The sequence below is a fragment of the Pyxicephalus adspersus genome, chromosome 1 (genome assembly GCF_032062135.1).
Source record: "Pyxicephalus adspersus chromosome 1, UCB_Pads_2.0, whole genome shotgun sequence".
NCBI classification, from domain to species: Eukaryota; Metazoa; Chordata; class Amphibia; order Anura; family Pyxicephalidae; genus Pyxicephalus; species Pyxicephalus adspersus.
This window is the reverse complement of record NC_092858.1, coordinates 175812129-175828170: the sequence shown is the minus strand read 5'-3', so window position 1 is coordinate 175828170 and position 16042 is coordinate 175812129. Positions and strand designations below refer to the sequence as shown.

Genomic DNA, 16042 nt, shown 5'->3' with positions numbered 1-16042 from the left:
TCTTTTCTAGCAGAACAAAATGGAGACATCACTGAAGTTGTGCCTTAGAATTGGTAACTGACCTATATAATTATCCTTGTAACATGTATGAACATAGAATAGGCTGGAGAAATGCTGAGTTTCCCCAGTGATATATGGAATATACTTTTTAATGTTTCTTTTAGGAATGTTGGGAGTCACTGGGGAATTCAGTAATCTTTATAAGGCCAAATGCAATGCAAAGGTGTCGCTACTCCATGGTGCTTCTTCTGTCCCATAGAAAACTATACTTTGAATAAAACCGTAGTAGCAAAAATAATGCATCACACAGGATTTTCCTAAAGTGCACTTCTGAAACTTGTGTGCTGAATTTGATGCCAAGATATCTCTAAACACATACAGAAAGTTCTGTAGGTATCTGACATGGGTTCTATACAGTTATGGTTGCTGGCTGTGGCTGGCAATTTCTGTGTATCTTCAGCTAACAATATGCTGTTTGCCTTTTACTTGCAGAAAGTCGGGAGAGCTCCTTCAGCCGATCTCGCAGCTCCAGCGTGTCAAGCATTGATAAGGAGGCCAAAGAGGCAATCACGGCTCTGTATTTCATGGAGTCCTTCGCTCGGAAGAATGACCCATCGCCCTCGCCGTGCCTGTGGGTAGGGACCAGTCTAGGAATGGTGCTGATCATATCCTTGAATGTTCCTGCAAGCGAAGAGCAGAGACAGATGGAGCCAGTGGTGGTCACTCCAAGCGGTAAGTGGTCAGATTGGGCTATATGACTCCAGGCAATCTGAATTTGTGGTTTTAAAGGCCCTAACCAATATGGCTGTAAATTGTCAGTTCTGGCCCTGTAACCAATCAGTTCTGGGGTGGTCAGTACAGATCATATAGCAAAAACCTTACCAATGTTAGGATGTTACATGCAGCTTGTTGTAATTATCTGGTTTTAAAACACAGATTAAGAAAAAAGGAAAAAAAGTAAAACACCAAACATGCAATAATGCTAACAGAAAATAGACCTAATGGTGTTAATCCTGAATACAATATGTGAGCTTAGTATTTGAAATATACTTCTAAATAGCAGTTTTTAAATGTTAAAATATAGCTCCTATGATTCCTTTGTGAAAAAATGCAACAATGGGGAGTTTTCAGACTCCAGCTTCTATGTAAATATCCATTGACCATATCTGTCAGTAACAAAGAGGCATGGAATGAAAGTTGTCTCTTAGTAGGTATATCAAGAACTTGTACATTACATTCATTACCATACTGAAACTTTTGCATTGCACGTATACACTGAACGATAGGATTATGTATGACTGCATGTTTCTTTCCTCCTGCAGGTTCAATGCTCATGCTGAAGGGGGCAGTGCTGACCTTCTCCTGCCTGGACTGTATGGGATCTTTAATCCACCCATCCTATGAGGTCTGGAGGGATCCAAACAGTACGGATGACAATGAGAAGACAAGGAAGAGGAAACTGGTGGCGTTCTCCCCATCCTCCTCGCAGGATATGAGTGATCACCAGTTTGCCGTGGTCTGCTCAGAAAAGCAAGCCAAAGTTTTCTCTCTGCCTTCCCAGACGTGTCTGTATGTCCACAACATTACTGAGACCTCCTTCCTCCTGCGGGCAGATGTAGTCACCATGTGTAACACTGTCCTGCTGGCCTGTTTCTGTGCCAATGGGCATATCATGACAATAAGGTAATTGGGCATGGCGTCCATTATTCCATCATGTGTCATACCGTCTCTGTTGGTCACTGCAGTTCTAGACATGTGACTATTTCTTTTATATGTTTATCTTCTGCTAGCACTACAGAGATACACTATGTGGGCCAAAGTTTGTGGATACCTGATCATCACAGTTCTATAAGCTTGGTGGGCATCCTGTTCCCAAACTATGGCCAAAATATAGAGTTAATTCACTATCCACTCATCCTTTGTCTGCGGGGATTGCCATTTGTGAAATTAGGTACTGACGTTGGATGAGAAGAGCTGGCTCATCATTCCAATTAATTCCAAAGTTTTGAATAGTGTTAAGGTCAGGGCTCTGTGCAGGACATTCGAGTTCCTCCAAACCAAACTGGTGACCCTATGCCTTTATGGAGATGGTTTTGTACCCCAGGGCACAGTCATGGCAAGGCAGAAAAGGGTCTTCACCAAACTGTGACCACAAGGCTGGAGGAGTACAAATGTCTTAAAATATCATTAACTTAGGTGTCTTCATTGAAAGGCTTTGGTAATACTACGGCATGCAAGGACCTTTTAGGCAATTGTGTCCTTCCAACCAACAGTTTGTAGAAAGAACCGTATGGTGTACTATAATTCCTCTACAATTCTGTACTTGCTGGTTCACTTTTATTTTCCAGCCAGGAAACACAAATCAGTACAACATTCTGAGGAGAAAACATCATAATTCCATCTATACTTTTTAAATCCCTCACTCCACCCTGATACATATGCTCCTAAAACATTAATTTATATTTAAGCTGTAGAAAATGTAATTGTATAAGAAGCAGAAGCAGAAAAGTCGAATATTTGAGATATGATGGACTATTTGGTGTTACAATGATGCAGCCAGCTTACAAATGCTCATATTTTATGAGAAATGATTATTGTTTATCAGCGGTGAAGTGTCAGTCTGTGAAGGATCATTCTATAGATAACGCTGGTTTTATCTCTGCAGCTTGCCCAGCCTGCGTCCTCTGCTAGATGTCAATTACTTACCACTGACAGACATGAGAATAGCCAGGACGTTCTGCTTCACTAATGGCGGTCAGGCGCTGTATCTGTGTTCTTCCAGTGAGATCCAAAGAATAACGTACAGTCATGAAATGTGCGACAGTCTGCAGGTGAGACACATTATATGGCATATTGATGGATTTTAATACAATAAATGATATATTCCATGTATAGTTGTATGCATGTACTCAACAATATAGTCCTACTCCACAACACACCTAAAACTGTCTCTATAGATCATCATTGAACACATTGGGCCCGATGTATTAAAGCTCACCAAGGCTGGAGAAGATACACTTTCATCAGTGAAGCTGGGTGAACCAGCAAACCTTAAATGGATCATCATTTGTTGGCAAAATGTTTTCAATCCTGGATCAGATCCACCCAGGTGAACAGATGAAAGCATTGGTGAGCTTTTAATAAATCAGTCCCATTGTTCCAGAAATAAACTGCTAGGACAAAATACAGGTTATAGCCATGAGGGACAAAAGGAACCTAAAAGCCCTCCATTGAGTAGATGTAGATCTTTCTTGAAACACAATGCCTCAAATGAATCACAAATTCCAAAAACAAGTGCTTTACCTTAAATTAGTGCAGTTGTGTAAGTCATTCCTTTATGCCAGCTGTACGTCCAGATTTATTTTGTAGTACAGATAGAGTCTCTTACTATTAATATGTATTTATATAGCGCTTGCATATTATATAGTGCTGTACAGACTCCGTAGCCATGTCACTTATTGCCCCTAAGAGAAGATCATAATCTAAGCTCCATACCACAGTCTAAAGCTGCGTACACACTTCCAATAGTTGTCGTTGGAAAGGAAGACTGGTCGGCTGAAAATCATTCACAAAAAAGGTGACCAACAACGCCGAAGAACGAGGATTGTCGCTGGAAATGAACGGCTGTCACTGCGGATCTGATTGGCTGACGATCGTTCACTATCTATCGTGTGTACAGTCGTTCAGTGATCGTGCATGTTTCTGCAATACACTTTCTCCTTTACATGTCACTCCCTGCATCATTTGAATCATTTCGAATCTAGCGTGTGTACACTATGGGTGGTTCATATTTGAACAATCGTATTGTTACAGCATGTACAGAATTGTGCGTAATAACGTTCAAACATAATTGTGCATAGTCATTGATCGGTGGTTTTCTAACGATAATTATTGGATGTGTGTACCTTAGTATATAGTCCTATTTAAGTTCCATCATAGAGGGTGCATATGGAGAAGGTAATAATAATCAATTTATATGCATTTTCATTTCCCCCCAATTAAGTTAGACTACAAAAACGTGTATATCCATATAGAAAAATATATTGCACCATTATTTATAGGTTTTTGTGGTTTATTCTATGCAAATGCAAAACAACCTTCATGTAAAAATAATGAAATTGTCTAGTAAATAAAAATAAACCCAAAATACACAATACAAAAGGGGGGAGAAATTGAGAACAGATAAAAGTGTCTTGTGCTCATTTTATTCAAACCATACAACGTATAATAAAACCCAAATGAATTCCTCTGATTTCATGGATCATTTCTCAGTTACAGCAAATGGTTGTTCGTCTTAAACATCCAAAAATCCAAAACAGGTCAGATGGTTACATGTTTTTTTTTGAAAATTTTGTCAGGATGTTGTCAAATTATATGACAGTTCCTTAAACATTCGTCAAATTGGACCAATACACGTGAAATACCGTGTTTCCCCGATGATAAGGCAGGGCCATCAAATAAGACAGCCCCCCCTTTTTAGGTAAAAATGAAAAATAAGCCCCCCCCCCGCAAATAAGCCACCCACCGATTACTTACCAGAATCGCGTGGTGCGGTGGGTGACTCCGTGTGTGGTTCCTCCGTGTGGTTCCTCCGTGCGTCCTCTTCATGAAGAGGAAGTGACAGGACTGAAGTGACTCCGCCCACGCAAACACACGTGACTCCCCCCACGCAAACACAGGCAGCTTCCCTCATCCCTCCCTAACGGAGACTGCAGGAGTTTGTTCAGGAGTTCAGACAGGTTTTTTTTTGCTGTGAGCAATACCACTCTATATACGGTAAGCTTTAGAATGGGACATTAAATGGTACAGTATATTATTGATTACAGTAGAAGGGGACAATGAATGGATCAGATTAATCAGAAGGGGACAATGATTGGCACAGATTGATCTGAAGGGGACAGGAATGGCACATGATTGATCAGAAGGGGACAATGATTGGCACAGATTGATCAGAAGTGGACATGAATGGCACATGATTGATCAGAAGGGGACAAGGATGGCACATGATTGATCAGAAGGGGACAATAATTGCAAAAGATTGATCAGAAGGGGACAGGAATGGCACATGATTGATCAGAAGGGGACAATGATTGGCACAGATTGATCAGAAGTGGACATGAATGGCACATGAACAATAACTGTGTACTGTAGTCTTCTTCATGGGTAAATAAGGCATCCCCCTGAAAATAAGCCCTAGAGCATATTTTGGCCTTCAAAAAAAAATAAGACAGTGTCTTATCATCGGGGAAACAGGGTAGCCATATCTGCCTCGTCTTCAGTGGAGAAAAATCTGGAGTCCAATCTGGACTCCACACAAACCGACAGCCACAACAGCTCTCTGTGCCTGTGTTGATTCCGAGGCGTTCATGAAAATAAATTTCTCTTCATGAAACACGTAACCATATAACCTGAGAAATGATTCAAGAAGTCAAACCATTTCATTGTTTTTAAATTAGGGGCCATATTGCATTCTTATATAATAAACCCCAAAAAAACTTTGAATTAGAGTAATAGATGTTTTTATAAGGATACACACATTTTTGTGTAGTCTACCTGCTAGTATGTTTTTTGGGAAGAAACTACAGTGCATACAGGGGAACATACAGACTCCATCCAAGGTAGCTGAGAATCAAACATGAGACCATAGTTCTGCTCTAGCCATTGGTCTGCAGTACACAAATATATTCCGGCACTATATTCTCTGTTTATGTGGATTTCACAGCTATGTGTCTGTTCCTCACACTCAGGACATGCTAGGAGACCTCTTCTCGCTGGTGGAGACCCCAGAGGCTCAGAATAGAGGATTTCTAAAAGGACTGTTTGGTGGAAGTGGGCAAACCTTTGACAGAGAAGAACTTTGTAAGTGCTACATTTCATGACTATACTTCCTATGTTTATTGGGAGACTGAATATTGCGTGCATGTATTATTTCTGTTACCAAAACACATTTGCTAATTCTACTTTTAGTTTTTCAATGGTTTGACCTGACAGATTCTATTACACACTTTGTTCTGAGGTGATGGGCATCCAAAGTCAGTTTATTCGTCCACATCCTCATCTCCTGAACTACTAAGTTATTTCTATGGAATATCCACAATACACACCATATGGCCAAATGTTTGTGGATATCTGGTCATTATTTGTGTTTGAGCTTGTTGAACACTGGATGACAAGATCTGACTTGTAATCAAACTTTGGTTTATCCCAAAGGATGCAGGAGGTTTAAGGTCAAAGTCTGTTCCATCCATCCAGCCTGCATAAATAGATTGGCAGGTTATGCAAATGCATAATGCAGAATGTGATGTTGGCACATGTCTGATCGTTCCTCCCAAGAGCTGGCGTCATCTGATGACATCACAGAACAAAAACTTTTTATTGAGATAAGGAAGGAAAGGTATTAAAGAGCAATTGAATAGTGTCCCAGGGTTCAGTTTTAAATAAACCTATTGCATTGCTGTACTTGGTGACACCATGTCTTTATGGAGATGGCTTTGTACCCCAGGGACACAGTCATGTAAGAACAGAAAAGTGTCTTCACCAAACTGTGACCATAAGGCTGGATGAACTCAATTGTCTACAATGTCTTTGTATGATGGGGAAATACCAGGACCCTTCACTGGGGACTCAAGGACTCCATCATTTGTAGGAGGGTCCACATACTTCTGGCAATATAGTGTACTTTGTCCTTATATAATAAATACCTGGGTTGGTTTATGTAGAAAATGTACATGTCCTTTTTTCTGTTGATCTGACATGTCCCACTCTGTCCTACAGTCGGTGAAGCCACAGCCGGAAAAGCCTCCCGCAGCCTGGCACAGCACATTCCCGGACAGGGTGGCTTAGAGGGGGTAAAGGGTGCAGCAACCGGAGTGGCTGCTGACTTGTATCGAGCCCGCCTCGCCCTGGATGAAAGAGGACAGCGGCTGGGCGAACTGGAGGACAAGACGGAAAGGATGTTGTCCAGTGCAGAAGCTTTCTCTAAACATGCACATGGGGTGAGAGGAAAAGCTTGGCAGTTTCTTTGGCCCCTGGACCCACAGATGGGGTGATACGTTAGTGAAGAGCCGATTAAGCTTTCCTGATAATCTAAAGGCTTCAATATTTTCTAAACCTCTGATCTGGCACAAGCACAGTGATCAGGATTTATATTTTTTTTCACTGATTTCACTGGTTGCATACATGTCCTGATCAAAAGAGTAGCCGGGAAATCTATTTTTTAGATAAAAAGATAGCAATGACACCCTGAGTAATTTTCTTAGTAATTTTTCCTTAAAATGTACTTATACTTGTTTAAGGTTCAACCAAAAGTCTTAACACTCCTCTGTATGTTCTTGCACATTTGATTGGTTTGCCTCAAAAAAAAAACCAAAAAGAAAACTAAGTGACCTTTATAATGCAAATACTGACTTTAGCTAGTATTTCAGTGCTTTGGTCAGCTATTAGCCAATAGAAGTTATAAACAGTTACACTGACCAATAGCAAGACAATAAACCTGATAAGAGCAGAAATGGAAAAATGTAATTGGTCATTGAGGGTTTGTGGGCTGAAACGTCTGAAAACTGTAACCTGCTATGCATGTTTGTGTCACTAGTGTTTATGTGTCACTGGCTTTTACATGCATTCCTCTGTCTGTTTTGCAGCTGATGCTGAAATACAAGGACAAGAAGTGGTACCAGTTCTAAGTTGTGGGGCTTGAAGAGGCATGAATTTTTTTGTCCTATCAGGGACTACAAATGACCCCTCAACCGATGGCCAAACTCCAGCATTCTCCAGCAACACAGAAAGCAGCACGTCACGATGTGTGGCGTCCCACACAGGGAAGCGTGTTGAGCGCTGATTGGACAGACAGGAACTGCACCATAGTGACCCCTCCCCTGCGGAGCCACCACCACTAAAAAAAAAAAAAAAATTGCGGTGGGGGAGGGATTAATTCTCTGCAAGGACTTTTCGAAGTAGATTCTCAAGAGGGCATGTCAAATTTTTTTTTTAAATGTTTTCTGAAAACAAAAAAGAAAAAAAATATATGTGTCCTGTACAAAAAAAAACTAGGCTATATTCGCACTTCTGGTGACAAACTACGCAGAAAATGTAGAATCCTTATTTGCATGACAAGAACAGACGCATGCTGTGGAGGAAGGGGTTATAGCAGGACGGAGGGACGACGCCGGCGGCCAGCGCTCAGACAGTATTTTCATTTTGTGCGCCTAGTCCTTGCTGTTTTTATTTAGCGCTTTGTCTTTGCTGCACTTAGAGCCTCGTTGCGTTGTTTCCCGGAGCAGGGGGTATGCGAGCGCAGAACGTCATTTTTTAGTGTGCGGAGCTGTACAGATGTATAAAGAGAGGAATTATTGTAAAGTCCTGGATGCTGGGCTGCACTATCCTGTACTAAACTACTTCTTATGTAAAGGAACCTGGGCCCCACGAGCCTATGCTGTATGTAAGGGACCGTGGCGGAACGCCAGCCGTTTACAAGAGGTAGGTAGTCATTGCCCACTCCTTTCAATAGAATAGTTCTACAAATGAAAAGCAAAATGTATGTGTTTGAAATTAAAGTGTAATTTGACATCCCTATAAAGGGGGAGGCTGGTTTGTGTTTTCTTTCCAATTCACTTCTACTGGGTCTTTCAGGCTTTCAGGTAAGCTTGCAGCATCTTTTTTTGATCCTTTAAAGGTCCCTTTGGCCTTAATTGAGGATGTTTAACAATGATGAAATTGCTGTCACTTTAAACAGGCTTTAGTAAGCTTCAGCACTGCTTAAAGCAACCCTGTCACCAACCTGAAATATGGAAATCAAGACTTTTACATGCAGGATTCCATAAAACAATTTTTAATTCCTTTCATTGTGTCTTTGAATTTGGTGGAAATTGTGATTAGGTATATGCTCTAATATAAACAAAGATTTTTTTTTCCCATCAAAATACCATTAGAAGAGATTCTTGGTTTACAACCTGGTCACACCAGTACATGGCGTTGTGTCCTCATATAGTGTAACAAACACTTGCCATCAGATACAAGGAACAAGAGTTTGTTACACACTTTATATGAAGACTCAATACCATCTGCTGGTGGTCAAAAAAAATGCACTGAATATCATTTAGAAGCAAGTGACCCATCACAACCAACTCAAATATACCAAATGCGTTCTTTTAAATAAATGTTTAAAAAAAAAACACACCATGGATGTACTTATTCACAATATTTTATTGCCATTGATTACGATTTAGAATGTTAGCATTGCCGTAGGTTTATACTCAAGTCAAAGCATTTTCCTGTATTTTCAGTTAAAAATTAGTAACTTGTATTTTAATCTTTTTAATAATTTTCTGAGGTAGGGTAAAATCAAATGACATGGCAATTACAATGATACAGATACCATACTATGTACTGCATTTGGGCCTGTAAAAAAATCTGCAACTTTTACAACATAATATTTTAACATGACATAGAGAATACAGATTACAAGACATCAGTTCATTTCTACATAAAGCTTTTTCCCTAGCGGACGCTATGAGGATCCTTGGAGTTGTGATTGGCTAGCTTGAGGTGGGCTATCCAGTGAGCCTTAGACTGAGGCCATTACCGTTCCATCAGCCAGGTTACTACCTTGGTACATTGAACCCCCATATCTGAGGGCTGAGAGAACTGAAAGACACAGGAAGGGGTACAGAGGAGGAGAACTTCGCAAGTGCGATCAGTTATTAAGTTGCTGGGCAATGTTGATGTGTTACCGTGTTATTTGGGACTGTACATCACCCAGATTTGGTCAAATGTATCTAATGTGTTGGTAAGTGTACAACTGACCCTGTCATTCATCCAATCATTTTTGGGAAAGTCTGGTCTAGGGGTATGGTAACCGAATTCCACGCCCTGGCCATAGTATTATGTTTGGTTGATTTCTGAGCATATTTAGGAAGTGGTTGTTGGATTTTACTAAACAGAGCGCTCTCTGGTGAATTTTCCACCTTGATTTGTAACACTAAAGAGATGAGCTTGAATAATTCAGAACAGAATCCTGGTAAAATGGGGGACAACCACCATATGGTACCCCTGATTTCACAGCCCCGAAGCAGTGGAGAAGACGACGGTGATGCAGTTCAAAACGAGGTTCCATCTTAACATGGTTTTATAATAGGCTTCAATTCCCAGGACCATACACACTAATTTTGTGACAGAGGCCGCTAATGCAGCATATAAAATAGATATTTGACCTTGGTTATCTGCTAATAATTGGCAGGAGCTCTCGAAGGGGGTTGAGCACAATGGGGGAACAGAATGTAAGTTTGGAGCACACAAATGATCTGATTTGTCAATATCTAAAATATTTTTCCTGCCTATCTATCCACTACCTGTATCAGCCATGGTCCCTTGCCGGAAAGAACTCAGGGTTGTCCCAGAGTCTGTAGCCCTTCCCCCACGGAGTATGCTAAAGTAGGGCAGTGTACCGGGGGCCTCCACTTCTTTGCAATCCACATCATAAATTCCATTGCCACGGAGGGGCAAGCCATAGCTTACAGTGCAACCCACTAGGGATGAGCCGTTGGTTCAGTGTTTGGGGACTATTGTGCCAGTTGTGCAGCTATATGATAATGTTGGACATGGAGAACTTCCAACCCCCTTGAGAGCATAGGGTGAACATAGTAGCCTTTTGGATCCTACTTTATTTACCGCCCCATAAAAACTGAAATTTTAGTTTGAAAGTGGATGAGGATACTTGGTGGTACAGGTATCAGTAGGGCTCAAAGAAGGTATATTGGTAGTACATTCTATTTGATTGTGGCGATGTGTTCTAGTCACAAAGGAGGAGATCAGAACCAGTGTGGGAGGTCTGCAGGATCTTTTTAAATCAAGGGGGGTGTAGTTAGCCTAGTATAGGGATTGATAGGTTGGTGGTAAGTTGAATCCCCAGATAGAGAGATCCCTTCCCCCAGAGAAGTTAAAGCCCCCCTTAAGTAGTGACATTTGGTGGACCAGCAGGTTTATTCATAGGACTTGCAAATTGAAGTGATAAATTTACAGGCAAATTCCTCCAATAGTCTAAAGGGATTTGGAAGCATGACCAGTGGGGACGAAACATACATTAAAGAGGAACTAAATGCAAAAACTAGTCTTTCAACTATCAATCTATTCTTACTTACTTCCACTAAAATGTCAGTCTTCCCTGGTGGCACTGGCAGGGTCAGCTTGTATCCATGAAAAATATAATGATTTATGAAGTGTTTAGAAGTGGCCAGCTTGTGACTGGCAAGTTTACGTTTTCTTCTTCACCCACTCCCCCACCCTCACTAGCTGGAGCCCTCTGCACGGGGAGCTCACAAGCTGAAAAGAAGCAGCTACAGACTGAGCAGTCGCACTTGAGTGACATGAGAGTCCCAGGCAAGGAAGGAAAAAAAATCTGCATAATTAGGGCAGTGTGAGTGGATTAGAAACACTCCACCAAGGATGGCATTTCCCAGATTGCAGTTCACCTCCCAGGCAATGGAGAGACCTTGGGGTGTGGCTAGAAGTCGTTTTTCATGTTTAAAAGTCAAAGCAAGCTAAAAAACAAAGTTTTCAGATGATTATAACTTGGGCTTATGTTATCCATATCCATTTCCTACCAGACTGTGGGAAGAAGACAGCAGATTTGTGAAATTAAGGCCAAAGCCCATGATGAACAGGACGTGGAATAAGTAAGGCCATGACAGTTTTCTGCAGATCGATAGACAGAAGCATAGCTTCCCTTTTAGGTCTCAAGCCGCAGTTTACAACTGAGATACGGTCACAATTTATGTTTGGATCGGTTTATATTCAAGTATATATGGTGCAGGATCTCTTGTCTTTTCTGGGGGTGTCCAACTACGGTCTGTGCTGCCCTTCCCTTTCTTTCATTGTAGCTGTTAGGGGAAGAGTGACGGAGAAGACTACAATGTGATCATTTTGAGACTGCTGATATATCCAAGATGGCAGCACCCAGTGTCAGTCTTGGGCCTTTTGGGTGTATACAGCAGGGGGGGGTTATAGCTAAATAACACATTAAACGTTATATAAAATCTTATGTGCTCTTTTATATAAATGAAAGGTGACATGGTTTCTTTTCAGCCAGTCTGCAGGCTTAGCACCGCGTCCAGGACTCGCAATACATGTAAAGAGATGAATCTCCCCAGAAAATGAAGACAATGTGGAAAGTTTCCTCTCCAGCTTTACTCTATTTATATCTTCTCATCACCCAGCTGCTTGGCATTATTAGTGTCACCAAGACAGTGATAGGGTCCGTGTCCTGTGCGTTGTCACCGCAATATGTGACATCCGTCCCGATTCATCTCATGATATTTACAGTAAAATCACTCTGACATGCATGAGACTAATTAATGAGAGAAGAAAGAGAGCTGCGAGACAATGACGCCCGGAGGTCGGGGCCACCATCTATTCTTGTACCACAGACTCCGGCTGTTTATCTTCTTCTTGTACCCCAGCTTCCGATATGTCACATCGCGTTCACCGGCTGCCATTAACCCTCCTCACATCTCATCATTACTGAGTGCGGGAGACAGCTGGATACGGGGTGAGGTCAGCTGTCCATGGTACATCAGCCACCATTTTTCTCAGCTTTACAGCACAAGGGACAGGTAGATAACAATAAACACCCCAAAGGTAATCAAGTAAAGCCGTGCTAGAATACAAGCTGTGCATATTCCAGTCCATACATCCTCACCTAACAACTGGCCACAAAACACTGCATGGCAAACAAAGATACAAATAAAGAACATTGATAGAAATTTTCATTAAAAGTGGCCCTGGTTCCTGGACACCTAACGACACTGATGTTACCAGGCCTCACCTAGGAATCTTTGGAAAGTTCAGGATCCTAATTATCTTGGAAGGAGGCAACTGCGCTGTGATGAAGTGTGGGTTTAAAATCCTCAGAAGACCCGTCGACATCAACTCACCTAAACAAGTCTGCTGGAACCTGAAAATAAGGTTGTTGTTTTTTTATGATACAGTGTTCCGACAGCGGGGGGACTTTGCATTTTAGGGCAATGTTCACTTTCACTCTTCATTCTTTGATCTGGTTCCAGTCTTCAGTGCACCCAAAGGCAATACTTATTGTGCTTTAGTCCCCTCCCCCCTTCTATATATGGCCCAAAAGTCTGTGAACACCTGTCCATTACACCTTTATAAGCTGGTTGGTTATCCCATTCCAAAACCATCACCATTTATATTGAGTTAAACCATTTTCTGACACGAACATGTCCCACTCATCAACGGTGGCTATGGAGATTTGTGAGGTCAGGCACCGATGGTGGGGATTTTCCCCCATTGGTTAGGTCAGGTACTGATGGTTGGGATTTGCACCGTTAGTGAGGTCAGGTACTGATGTTGGATGAGAAGACCTGGCTCACCATGCCAATTCCCCCAAAGGTGTTCAGTAAGGTTGAGGTCAGGGCTCTGTGAAGGACAATCAAGTTCCTCCACACCAAACTGCTGACCCCATGTCATTAAAGAGCTGGCTTTGTACCCCGGGGTACAGTCGTGGGGGAACAGAAAAGGGTTTACACCAAACTGTGACCACAAGGCTGGAAGAGCCCAATTGTCTGCAATGTCTTTGTATGATGGAAAATAACAAGGATTGAGGAAACCTGAACAACTCCCATCTTTGGGAAGGGTTCCACTTACCGTTAGCCATATACTGTACAAGCGCTGTACACTTAAGATTCAAGTGTTTCTGTGTTTCCTATTGTCAGAGATGGAATTGTATTTACATACACATATGGAAATGTGCTAATCCATTTTCTAGAAATACTACCTAAAATGACATTACCTTTTTATAATATGAGCGTGACATTGTTCAGTAATGCAGGTGACATTTGGGCCTTCTCGCCTTTACTCAGCTTAGGGACCCGAGTCCTTCCAATAGAGGATCTGTGACAAGGTGTCTTTTAAGCACTATGGATTGGAGCACAACTGTACCGTTTACTGCCGCTTCATTCTCCATGGGGTAGCTGGGGGTAGAATCTCTTTGTAGCATCTCCACCAAGACTGTAATTAATGCGACACATTTCACCTTACGGCTTCCTCAGGGGTTCATTCAGTTAACCTGCGTCTATACATACCCCCGAGGAAGCCATAAGGCAAAACGTGTCGGGTTACGAGAGGTTTCCGCTAATTCTCAACTCCATTAATCGATGGTCAGCTCTATTTTATCTAGACTTATTACCCCATTCCTATGCTGTCCTAAAATAGTCACGGGGATTACTTATATATTTTAACTTGTATCATTGCTTTATATCATTTGTGATTTGTAAATACACATATTAATATTTAGCCAAAATCTTCGTATTTCCATCTGTTTTACAATTTGTTCATATTAAAGGGGTGGCACAATTTCCAACAACCTGTGTAATTTGTGACTTGCACTTTTTTATGAGGAAGCTGTAACTGTAGTGCAACCCCATTGCCAGTCTGGGCATAGCCTTAGATATTCTGCAAGTATCACTAAGTGAATACAATGTAACAATGTTTCATTGTATTTACTATTTTACTCATATAATTCAAATAAGTGACTTCCGATCTGCACAATTCCTAATGAACTCTTCCCCAAATGAAATTAGTGTTATGTGTTATTTTCATTCATGACAAATTGCTGAATATTCAGGGCCACAGCAGAAACCTACATAGGGCCCATAGGGTGGGATAGAGGTGCAAATTGTATCTATGGATACTTCAGTTAGGTAAAAGATGAGTACAGGTTACAGATACAAAAGGCACGGATATTATGAAAATATATATAGTATTTAATGTATTCTGACAGATATATAAATAATATTTCATCACATAGACATAAATATGGGATGAGCTCATAGAATTTAAAAATATTCAGTTCATACAGTTTAAAAGTCTGTATTACCTCACATACAGATATATTTCATAGTTACTATCTACAGGTATCCAGAGATGAAAATCTCAAATGTGCAAAATCACAAACTGTTATTCTGTGAAAACGGTCTTTTGAGAGACCAACAATATTCTTGTGTATCCGCATCTGGATGTAGAAGGATCAGTTAGAGCGCCTCCTATAGGTCAAAGTCCTGTAGATCCCCCCAGCTGGGGCCAAACTTTACCTTTACCTTCAAAGTGACTGATAACTTCACCGCGTTTTCCATCTCACTCTTAATGATCTGCGCCACCTGCAGGTGAAAAATGGCATCACTGGCTGGAGGCATATGGTTCTGTATTCATGCGAGGATGTGATGTGTGTATGAGACGATAAAAAACCTAGGGGGGACACAATGCTGGGGACCGTCTGCACTCCATTGTCAGGCGCTCCAGTGTCCCCCCATAGTTTTAAATATTGATATAGCTGTGACATATACCATAGAGCTGTACAAAGAATCCAGTAAATAATTGTAATTGTATCCTGTAGCAACCATTCTAATATCTGACATTAAACTGTGTTTGCAATGGGTTACGATTGATTTAATGTCAGAGAAAAGCTCCAACATACTGACAGGAACGGGGTACAAACTGTTTACAGATATAGGAGAGAATTACCTGAATAACATCATCCTCCGCCACTTCATACAGGAGCTCATCATGAAGCTGCAGGATGAAGAACGCTCCTCGGGATGGAGGTGAGGAATTTCTTCTTCTTTCTGTTCGTATATACAACACAAAAAACTAATATTCAGTATTGGCATGAATGCGCTGTGATGGGAGAACAATGCACCAAATATCTTGCTATGGTACAAAGCCGACTATACCAGAATATGGCACTATGTCAGACGGGAGCACCTTGGCCCAGGCTCATCAAGTTGTATCTGCCTCTAAGGCATCTGTACAGCCAAAAAGTGGGCAGATAATTGCACCCCAAGCTGCATTACATACAAATAGACTAATGGCTATATATATATATATATATATATATGTATATGTGTATATATATATAGCCATTAGTCTGTGGTCACCTGATCGTCACACCTTGGTGGACATTACATCTCAAAACAAAGGGCATTTGATGTGCCCATGGGCATTAATATGGAGTCAGTTCCTCCTATAACATCCTCCA

At 41.3% G+C, this 16042-nt stretch overlaps 2 protein-coding genes across 2 annotated transcripts in view; one reads left to right on the top strand and one right to left on the bottom strand.

The window, feature by feature from the left end:
* STXBP5L (syntaxin binding protein 5L) overlaps window positions 1-8575 on the top strand; it is a 176529-nt gene extending 167954 nt beyond the window's left edge. The window contains exons 22-27 of the mRNA XM_072422851.1: window positions 493-732; window positions 1323-1683; window positions 2666-2831; window positions 5748-5859; window positions 6775-6995; window positions 7641-8575. Coding sequence (XP_072278952.1) covers window positions 493-732; window positions 1323-1683; window positions 2666-2831; window positions 5748-5859; window positions 6775-6995; window positions 7641-7682 — 1142 coding nt within the window. The 3' untranslated portion in view covers window positions 7683-8575. The remainder of the gene's footprint in view (window positions 1-492; window positions 733-1322; window positions 1684-2665; window positions 2832-5747; window positions 5860-6774; window positions 6996-7640) is intronic.
* Window positions 8576-14750: 6175 nt separating this feature from the next.
* Window positions 14751-16042, bottom strand: part of POLQ (DNA polymerase theta) — a 44739-nt gene continuing 43447 nt past the window's right edge. Inside the window, exons 29-30 of the mRNA XM_072398454.1 lie at window positions 15529-15629; window positions 14751-15164 (exon numbers count right to left, since the gene is read on the bottom strand). Of these exons, the coding sequence (XP_072254555.1) occupies window positions 15051-15164; window positions 15529-15629 (215 nt within the window). The 3' untranslated portion in view covers window positions 14751-15050. The remainder of the gene's footprint in view (window positions 15165-15528; window positions 15630-16042) is intronic.